We start from the raw sequence: 10,297 nt of genomic DNA, 5'->3' as shown, positions 1-10,297 counted from the left end.
CGGGAAGGGATGCTGAAAGTTCTGAAACTCTCTCCCCTCCCTTTCTCCTCCCCTCCCTCCGCCCCCATCCTCCCGCTGTCTGTTCCCACCCCAGGTTCTCAGTGCCCGCATTTCAGTCAGCTTCTTACCTTCCTTTTCTCCAGCACAGATCATGTCCTCGGTCACTTTCTTCTTTAAAGGGGCGTAGGCTTCCTGGCAGGTGTCCGAGTTTACAATTGGGATTTCAATCTGGAACACAAGGCTATCATTGGTTCCCACTCCGGGCTGAGGGGACCTTGCTATCTGATGGCTTTGAGCAGGCCTCCAGCTGCCTTCTACTCAGTTTCAGGGACTGCTGTGTGGTGCAGGTAACGGCACCCCTGATGGAGAGCTGGGGACTCATCCACTGTAGCCTCAGCTACAGACTTGCTCTGTGACCTTGCTCAAGCAGCTTGGCCTGTTTGAGACTCAATGATCTTATCTGTCATACGGAGACAATAATAGTTGCCTAGCGCATATCAGCTTCCATTACCACAATGTATAGAAAACCCATGTTAATTTGCATATGCTTCCTCTAGCCCTGCTCTGGAACTTGGTGCATGTGGCTTTATCTCTTTCCTAGACCACTGAGACTCTCATACCTAATCTTAAAGATGGACCTCACAGGGGTTGACAAACTAATCACATGCAGTTTCACGAAGGAAATGAATGATCACGTGCTTGGGCAGTGTATAGATATTAGGTACTATCTGGAGATGTTAGGTATTTTTTAAAATTAAGAGTGTTATTATTTTGAACACAGCTGGGGTTTTGCCTGCTTGTATGTTTGTGTGTCACATGCATACCTGGTACCGGTGGAAGACTGAGGAGGACATTAGATTCTCCGAAATTCTAGTGACAGACAATTGCGAGCCGACATGTGGGTACTGGGAATTGAACCTGGGTCCTCTGGAAGATCAACCAGCGCTTTTAACTGCTGATTCATCTGTCCACCCCCGCCCCCTCAAATACTCGGTCCTTGACAGCTTGCCACGCTTGCTTTGTAGTGAACTCTCGTTTCTTACTTTCCCTCACTGCAAGAACTGAATGGACCATGTGCTCCGAGCATACACCCTCTGTGGGTTCTTGTTACAAGGGAACTAAAGTCCATGCAGAGTCTCTTTGGGCTATGGCCTTCCTAGAAAGTGGGGACAGGAAGCCATGTCATGAGGACATGTTTTCAGCGTGTGGTGGAGTCCCTGATTAACTACTATTCATCATTCAGGTACCATTTAAGAGTATCATCCTTTGGGAAGCCATTTTGAGCCTCCAAGATGGGGCCAGATCTCCCTTGTACATCACTGAGCATCTTGCATTTCTTCATTACCTTCATCATACCCATAACTACTTCCTGTCTGTGCCACTTGACTGTAAACACACGGAGCTCAGGAGCTAGAGCACCCCTTTTGCCCACTCTTCTCCCTGGCGCACCTAGTAGCTAGTTCACAGGAGACAGCAGGTAACCACCTGGGAGTTCATGAACGAAGCAATGAGTGATTGCTACATGTTTAAAACTTTAAACTGTGATTTAAAAAAATATCGTATGGTCAAGGATTTAGAACCCAGCCCCATAATAGAACCCAGTAAGGCCAGAACCAGGCGGTTATTAGAGGAAATCTAGTAAGTTTGATGCTATCCCTGTCCCTTGTAACTCTAAAAGGGTGGAATGACTTCTTTCAGGTGACTACAGAAGTCACTAGCATCCCAGACTTGGAACCATGGCTCCTTAGGTCAAGTTCAGCCCTCTTGTCTGAAATGATAGGGCTGAAGCTCCCTTCAGAAAGAACTTTGTTTCCCGGAGTCTGGCCCATTCTTGCCAATTTGGTATGCAGTTTTCATGGTGTACAGAAGAATCAGGAGCCTGCTGGGTACCCACACTTGCTGTGTTCCGGGAGGATTTCCGTATTCTGAGACTTTCACAAGCTGTCAGGGACACAGAATGGTGTTTAGAGACTGGAACCCAAGTCCAGTTAAACAAACACATCAAACTTTCTGGGACTTTGAGTCCTGTTAAATTTTGGAATTGCATCTGGTCCCTGCCTGGTCTCGTATCATTTCCCTTCTCCAAGCCTCCGAACCCCACAACAGGCAGTGGACAGCAGGAGGGCCTGCCTGATGCACAGCAAAGGTGTCACGCTTGTAGGCTATAAACTGAACCCCACCTCCATCAGGTTCTCTGGAAACCTATGTAAGAACTGCTTCCCCCAGCCGCTGACGATGACCATGGTTCCTGGAGGAGAGAAGACACGGTGAGGAGAAAGGCCATTAGGAGTGTGCTGAAGATGGACCCTGCCAGCTGCATCATCCTCTGCCCGAGGGGAAAGAGCTGACGTGGCTACCTCAGAGAAAGGCAGCAGGGAAGGAAGAGGGCAAGAGGCCTGCTGAGTTGGATGGCATTTGCTCCTGTGACTTTTTTTTTTTTTTGGTTTTTCGAGACAGGGTTTCTCTGTGTAGTTTTGCGCCTTTCCTGGAACTCACTTGGTAGCCCAGGCTGGCCTCGAACTCACAAAGATCCTCCTGCCTCTGCCTCCCGAGTGCTGGGATTAAAGGCGTGCGCCGCCGCCGCCACCCGGCGCTCCTGTGACACATTACCTGGTTTCTTTGTTTGTCTACCTCACCTTCCTGGCAGCCGGCAAGGACCCGAGGCTCTGTGAGAGCTGTAATTTACCCATCTTGTTCCCTGTTGTACCCTCAAGTCTACGGCAGTGTTGGGGTGTAGGAAGGGGGTGCTCGGTCAATGACTGGGAATAAATGAAGAGCCCAGCCTAGTCAGCTACAGGTCAGGCCACATTTGCTCCCCTACCTCATCTTCAGACTCCACATCTCTAAAATGAAGAGGCTGGACTTGGTAATCCCGAAAACTAGCCCTGACATTCCATAAGCTTCTGACGTCCCAGATCTGGGGACAAAATTGCAATTGCTGAGGGTAGAGAGAGCAATTGCATTCTTATTTAATGAGGAGCCTTGGGTACTAGAAACAGTTCTGCGTTTAGATTCAGAGAACCTCAGCTCTACTCTCGAGTCTGCTTCTAATGACGTTGGTGAACCTCAGCGTCTCTCTTCCCTTCCTTCCTTCCTTCCTTCCTTCCTTCCTTCCTTCCTTCCTTCCTTCCTTCCTTCCCTTCCGTTCCCTCCCCCCTCTTTCTCTCCTTTTTGCATTTTTTAGCTCTTTGACAAATTTGTACAATGTATTTTGATCAGATTCATCCCCTTCTCCCCAACTCGTCCTAGATCTACCCACCTTCCCTACCTACGTTTTTTTGTGACCTCTCTCCCTTTTTTCTCTCTTTCACCAAGAATTCCAATCTGTGCAGTCTTTACTTGGCTGTGTGGCCTTACCCTGGAGTGTGGTTGACCTACTAGAGGCCACACCCTTAAATAACCTCACCCCCGCTTTCCCAGAAGTTGTCAATCGCCCATACTCCTCGGTAAGGGGTGGGACTTTGTGCCGAGTTCCCCTCTGCATGCTCGGATTGTGTCTGGCTTGGGTTTGCACAGGTCTTGTGTATGCTGTAACACAACCAATGTGAGTCCATACGTGTGGCTGCCCTGCTGTGTCCACAAAACAGTCTTCCTGTGGGCATCCGTCACCTCTGGCTCTTGCATTCTTTCTGCCCACCTCTTCCACAGTGATCCCTGAACCCTGGGAGGAGGGGTGTGATATAGATATCTCATTTAGGGCTGAGAACTCCATAGTCTCTTATTTGCTTCAACTTGACTAGTTGTGGGCCTCTGTGTTCATCTCTGTCTACTGAAGAAAGAAGTTTTTCTACGGGTGTTGAGAGGTGCCGTAACCTATGGGCACAGTGATAAGTCACGGCAAAATGTTGTACAAGGCTTCCAGGAGGAATAAAGTAAGTAGGTGAATGCCAGGCTAGTACATACGAAGTACATATTCGAAGTGCCTGGTTAATCAGTCAGCCTTACCTACATATTTCCTGTCGGCTCACTTCTCTTAAACACTTCTCAGATTCCAGCATTTTCTTTTGCAACATCTTTAAGCTTCAGGAAATGAGTGAGGATATGACACACTGAATTCCAATAAGAAGGAGGCCAGCTGCCCCGGGCTGGCCTCCTGCTCTTAGCTGGATATGTTCTGTTTGTGATATTTCATTTTAATAACATTGCCAGCCTGATTGGGGTTTCATGTCCAGTTTAGAGGTGAGGGACTTAGGCTTAATGAGGCTGGCAGCATCCTCAAGATGACTCACAGGAAAGCCAGCGGCATGATTGGATCTGTGCTGGAGATCAGCTACTGGCCCTCAGCTTCAGCTCGTCCTTCCACTCTTTGTGGGTGGTGTGATGCTGGGGATTGAAGCTAGGGCCCAGTGCACACCAGACAAGCATGCCATTGCAGAGTTCTGTTGCCAGCCTGAGCCACACCCCCACCCACTCCTCTGTGTACTACTCGGTGATGCCAGGGGTGACAGCATGGAATGGCAGGTTCTCTTGATGCATGGGGTTTTCAGAAAAGGGAGGCACTTTCTACTCTTCTAAGCTCTATAACTTGGGCTTTCTTGTTTCAGTCCCTTCCCCCCAGGGTATATGCAATTTCTTCCTGTAGGCATGTCTCTCCTTCTTAGATTTTTCCCTTTGCTTATTTAGTTCATCAATACTTGGTTAAAATTTTCTATTGTCATTGCTCAGCTGGTTTTTGTGTTCCTGTGTGGAAAAACAAGCATGCCCCTTTACCTCGACCCTACTACTGTTGTGTCACTGTGGAATTAGTTCCGCTTTTGTTGTTTTAGGGGAAGCAATTCTGTGAGATGAGCTGTCTTACTAGAGTCTCGTCAGTGCTGGAGAAGAAAGCCTTGCCATAGCCACAGCCACACTACAGAGATGCAGCCAGGGCAGGGATGCTGTGCTGGCTGGTTCTTGTTGGCACAAGCTAGAGTTACCTGAGAGGAGGGAGTCTCAATGGAGAGATTGTCTCTATAGGATCTGGCTGTACGCAAGTCTGTAGAGAATTTGTTAAATTAGTGACTGATTTGGAGGGCTCAGTCCAGTTTGGGTGGTGCCATCCCTGAGCTGGTGGTCCTGGGTTCTATAAGAAAGCAGGCTGAGTAAGCCATGGGGAGCAAGCCAGTAAGCAGCACCCCTCCATGGCCTCTGCATCAGCTCCTGCCTCCAGGTTCCTGCCCTGCTTGAGTTCCTGTCCTGACCTCCTTTGATGATGAACAGTGATGTGAAAGTGTAAGCTGAATAAACCCTTTCCTCCCCAGGTTGCTTTGGTCACAGTATTTCACCACAGGAACAGTAACTCTAACAAGACAGGTACCTTCCCCCGAGGGATGCTCAGGCAGACAGACAGGCATCACAAAGTCGTTCAGCCTTGGGTTCTCTGACAGCTCCACCAGACCCAGGTCGTTCTCAAAGGTGCTGGGGTCATACAGCGGGTGCAGGGTGATGTGCTTCACACTCAGATGCTGCTCATCTTCGTCTGACTGGCGCCTCCAGTGCTTTCCTGCGCCATGGAAGGTGTGTGAGGGAGAGCACAGTGCAGAGAAAGGTGGAACCCCAGTCCCATCTAGTACCTGTTCCAGCCTTCATACCTCCTCTCTCTGTCCCCACCCCCTCAGCCGTCCTGTTCGCCTGTCAAACCCCACATATTCTCAGGGCTCCACCTCTGATGATCGCATCGACTGAGAATGTTTGTTCTGATGCCCATGGCCACTGTCCGGGGGATAATAATCACCCTTTAGTGTCTGCGTCGTAGGTTGCCTGCTTAATTAGAGGATTTTCCTGTGTGATGATCCGGGCTGAGAAAGGCAAACCCTGTACATTTTCTCTCACGTGTCTATCCTAGCTTCTGTTAAATATGTGCCTGTCAGTAGGAGCAAATGTGAGTGACGATCAGGACACTAGGATGGGACCCATGTGACCAGAAAAAGGAAAAGCTCCTCTGAGGGGGTGGGGGAGGGGAGGCAGTGGAGCAAAGTGGAGTAGAGGTTAACTGGGAGTAAAGAGGCACAGCAGGGAAGGGGGTGGGGAGAACCAACCACAGTGAAATATGTATATATGTCAACCCCATACGGCAATATTACTTTGTAAACTAATTTTTAAAATAAAATAATAAATAAAAAAATTGAAAATGCTTCTAAGCTATTTATTCCTGGATGCTGTTGTTGGTGTTTCAAAAAGTTTTTGTTTTATTTTAGTGCATGTGTGTGTGCATGCATGTGTGTGTGTGTGTGTGTTCTGTGTGTGTGTGCCATGCACATGCACACGAGTACCTGCAAGAGTCAGAAGAAGGTGTCAGGTCTTCTGGAGCTGGGGTCACAGGTGATTGTGAGCTGCTGATGTGGGAAAGGAGGTCTGGTCCTCTCTAAGAGCAGGTGCTCTCAACTGTAGACCCATCTTTCTGGTCCTCTGAGACTAATTTGTAATGCAAATTAGCGCTAAGAGAATTTTTTTTTTAATTCCCCAAATGAAATTTTAGTTACTAAAAATCTTGATGTGCATCAAAAAACATATCTCCTTACAAACTTCCCTGACTCAAAACTTCCGGCTTTCACTCTTACAGCAGACCCTGCTCTTGTTTTGGAAGGTTTATAGGCTGCCACGGGCAGGCACTAGTTTTTAATTAGACCGTGGCAGAGTGTTGGACGGAACTGAGCCAGCGGGTGGTCTTTATTTCATAAAGAAGAGCCTTGGAAATGGTAGCTGGGGGGGACTCTGTTCCAAGAACCGCAACTGGCTTTAGAAGTCTTGACCCTCACTCACCCATGATAATTTTGAAGTCAGCAGGGCTGAGCAAGTATGAGCTGTGTAGGGTTGGATCTTCTGGGTCAAGTGGATGGTGGAGGCAGTGAGCGGCTGTCAGGACCCAGCTGGAACCTGAAGAACAGAGCACACACGTTCTGTGTCCCAAACCCTGCAAGTGTCCAAACCTCCCTTCAGTGTGCTCGTGGCCCCAAGTCAGACACTCACAGGAGCCCAGTTGAAGATGAGGGAGGAGTTAGGTCTGTGGTTCTAACTCCCTCTTCAGTTTAGGCCAGGCTAGACATTGAAAAGAGGTTTTCCGGGCTTCCTTAAGGCCCGGGGTATGGATGAGTTCCAGCTAGCCCGAGGTGGGTCCTCAAACATCTGGTGGGGCCCGCCTTCCTTCCCAGCTTCGCTTGTTTGGTGTAGTTCCGCTGTCTGCACCAGCAGCACTCGGGGGTTCCTCAGAACGTCTTCCGAAGACCCCTAAGTATTTCCTATGCACATGAAAGCTTGGCAAGTACTGAGGAGAACGGCAATCACCTTGGATATTAGCGAAGGCGTCAGTATTGTGACCTACATCCAGGCCATTGGAGCTAGAGGCTTAGGCCCAGCTGCCGTGTATGAAAGGCTCCTCCTGTAATTTGACTGCGATCAGGGCTGAGGACAGCTGTTCAGAGCCAGCCCTTCAGAACAGCTGTGTGGCTGGAGTGACTGCAAGTGAGTGGTACCAGGTCTCGTGACTAGTGGCCTCGCGCGCTCCCTGGTTGTCATCTTCCCCTGGAGGAGTATGTCCTTCACGTTTATTTAACTCGGAGTCAAACTTCTTCTGGCCCTTCCTTTCAACGGAGCTAACAGCAAGTCCACAAACAGCTGAGGCCTGGACGCACCCAGCCGGAGCCAAGCAGAAGAACATCATTGTAGACAGAGCTGGGTGGACGTAAGCATCAGTGATCCAGGCTATAGCCCAGAGTCAAAGGCAGAGGGGTGTTTCCGGAGCAGCTTCCAGACTCTATTTGTCCCTCTCAGAAGAGGCCACGTGTTATGGACAAATCTCAGCCCAGAACCCTCTCTTCCATGAGGCACATCCTGAACCTGCCCACGACCAGGAATTATTAGAATGGCGGGTAAGGTAGGCTGAGGTACTCAGGTTAGGAAATCCTGCCCCAGAGCAGGACTCTCTAGATGAGTCTAGTGGTATTCTCTGGCTTGCCTAGAGATTAACTTCAACTTTGAACTCTGCCAGCACCCCCAACCCCTACTGAACCTCAGTGTGGACACAGAGATAGTGCTCGGCCTCTTCCTCGGTCTCTTAGACACTTTCCGACCTCTCTGCTCTCTCCTATCCACCCCCTTCCATGACAAGAGTAGCAGAAGCAGGGATTCCAGATCTGCAGGCCGGTGGGGAGGGGCAAGTGTGAAGAAACTCATAGCTGGGCTGATGGAAAAGTGAATTTCCGCTTTCAAACATAAACATGCAGCCAGTTCCAACACAGGATGAATATTATTCACATATTTAAAACATGGAAGTCGATGTTTGAAAAAACCTACTTCAAAGTCTTAAAGCAATGGGTGAAGTCCATCCTTCATCCTTCCTAACAAAGTTGGAAACACGACAAACGCCCCCCCCTTCCACTGCCTGGGGCCCTTCCTCTCCATCTCTCCTCCTCTTCTGTTTCTTCAACAGGCTTCCTCCCTCCCTTTCTTCTGTACTGATTTTTTCCTCTCCCTTGGGTGTCTTAGGCCCCACCAGTCTCTCTTCTTGTCATACATCACCGTTTTTTTTTGGTGGGAAATAAATTAAATATGCAGAAAGAAATTAGTGTGAAAGTGACTAATTGAATTAATGACACAGACTCTCTCAATCGACTTGCTAAAACAGAGCAGAGTGGACAGAGGAGTCCCGTTCAGCCACTCTGTTCTCCTTGCTCCTGCATTACCAAACACACCAAGCAGGTACAACATGGGGGTTGATGTAGCCAGTGGCTGCGCTTTCAACATTTTGTCTTTAAGTCGTTTATTTACGTCTTATTCTGTCTTCATCATCTCCCTCTTGTGTCCTAGGTCTCCTGTGTGTTGCCCTTTTGGTCTTACTCTGTTACCGGCATTCTGTTTATCTCCCTTTCCTTTGCCTTTCTTGGTCCCCACTGGACTGGCCAGTATGTGCCTAGAAATCTGCTTCTGTGTCCAGGATCTGATCTAAGTTCTCAAGTATACATCCAAGGCCCTGTGAAACCCACTTTCCCCGATGTCTAGGCCTGCTGCTTATAGGTGTGTGCGGGGGGAGGGATGGGTAAATGTCCTGGTTCTCCCTGATCTGGCAGCTCTGGCACATCCCACTTCAGTGCCACATGTGTGTGCTGTGGGTCACAACCCATGTCCAGCCGTCTGTCAGGAGACTGACCTGAATCCAGGAAGTGCACCACAGCTCAAGGAATTAGCACAGGAGTATGTTTGTCCTGGTTTTGGCTGAGGGCTTCCTTTTCTGCTTTTCCACACTCTTTCTAGGGCTGTGATTCTCAATGCAGAAATGGCCAGTTTCCACGGGAAGCTTGGTCCTTAGCTTTCACCCTGTCCCCAGCCCTGGGTCCTTCACCCCTTCACCTTCTCCTTACCTAAAAGGCTACCCCCACAGAAGGGCTGCCCGTTCAGGTGTGACAGCATGGCAATCCACGGAGTGGTACCCTTCTGGGCTGGGCGTCCCATGAAGATCCTGGAGATCTGCTTCCGGGAGAACTGGGGGAGGCCACACACTGTACCCAAAAGAAGGAGGGAAGGTCACATTCTATACTCCACCTTACCCATTAGGGTTGCCAGATTATCATTCTCTTAGGAACATCTGTCACTACGAGTCACCCATCAGCCACTGGCCCTCCTAATAGTATTATTGTTGAGGTTTTTGTTTTCGTGTGTGTGTGTGTGTGTGTGTGTGTGTGTGTGTGTGTGTGTGTGTGTACTTTTTTCCCCATTCATGGTCTAGGTAGCCTGAGTGTGACTGGCCTCAACTCTGGTTTCAGGAGCAGGAATGTGACTCATCAAAGGTCTAGACCCTGGGCCATAGCAATGTCTTTAAAGTGAGACGTGTCCTTGGACAGCCAAGCAAAGTCTGGGTTGAAGGTATTACTGACGTTAGAATAAAAAGTTTTTCTCTGCTGAGCTGCTGTTTGCAGGACCAGCTCTGCCAGCTTTAGTCTCGTGGAGAACATGCTGAGGACAGGAGAACGGTGCTTCCAAACATCATGGAAAGGTGCGGGCTGAGACGGGCACCACACCCCAGTGCTGAGCTCTGCTAAGGAACCATACCGAAAGCGTGTGGGAATGATCTTTTCAGTTACATGAACCTGTGGACCCCCCCCTTCCCCGTCTTTCTTTTTCCCCCTTCCTCCTCTTGATGTTGATTTTCTCTGTCTCCGAAATGTAAGATTCCTAATGAAGACGCTTCATGCTCCATCAGCAGGGGCCTTGTCCCTAGAGAAAGCCTTTCTCAGAGCCTGTGGAGTTGCACACTCCTACAATGAAGGTCTTCCTGCTGTATTGTCTCATCCCCTGCCTTCCTTGATACAGATTCGGCGACAAA

At 49.2% G+C, this 10,297-nt stretch overlaps 1 protein-coding gene across 1 annotated transcript in view; it reads right to left on the bottom strand.

Annotated features, from left to right (window-relative positions):
- Masp1 (MBL associated serine protease 1) overlaps positions 1-10,297 on the bottom strand; it is an 82,353-nt gene that overhangs the window by 18,239 nt on the left and 53,817 nt on the right. Inside the window, exons 11-15 of the mRNA XM_052740310.1 lie at positions 9,336-9,473; positions 6,742-6,855; positions 5,297-5,482; positions 2,181-2,248; positions 129-228 (exon numbers count right to left, since the gene is read on the bottom strand). Of these exons, the coding sequence (XP_052596270.1) occupies positions 129-228; positions 2,181-2,248; positions 5,297-5,482; positions 6,742-6,855; positions 9,336-9,473 (606 nt within the window). The remainder of the gene's footprint in view (positions 1-128; positions 229-2,180; positions 2,249-5,296; positions 5,483-6,741; positions 6,856-9,335; positions 9,474-10,297) is intronic.

The sequence above is a fragment of the Peromyscus californicus genome, unplaced genomic scaffold (assembly GCF_007827085.1).
Source record: "Peromyscus californicus insignis strain IS unplaced genomic scaffold, ASM782708v3 Scaffold_16__1_contigs__length_79575227, whole genome shotgun sequence".
Lineage (NCBI taxonomy): Eukaryota > Metazoa > Chordata > Mammalia > Rodentia > Cricetidae > Peromyscus > Peromyscus californicus.
Note: the sequence above shows the minus strand (reverse complement) of the source record. Positions and strands in the feature narration are given on the sequence as shown.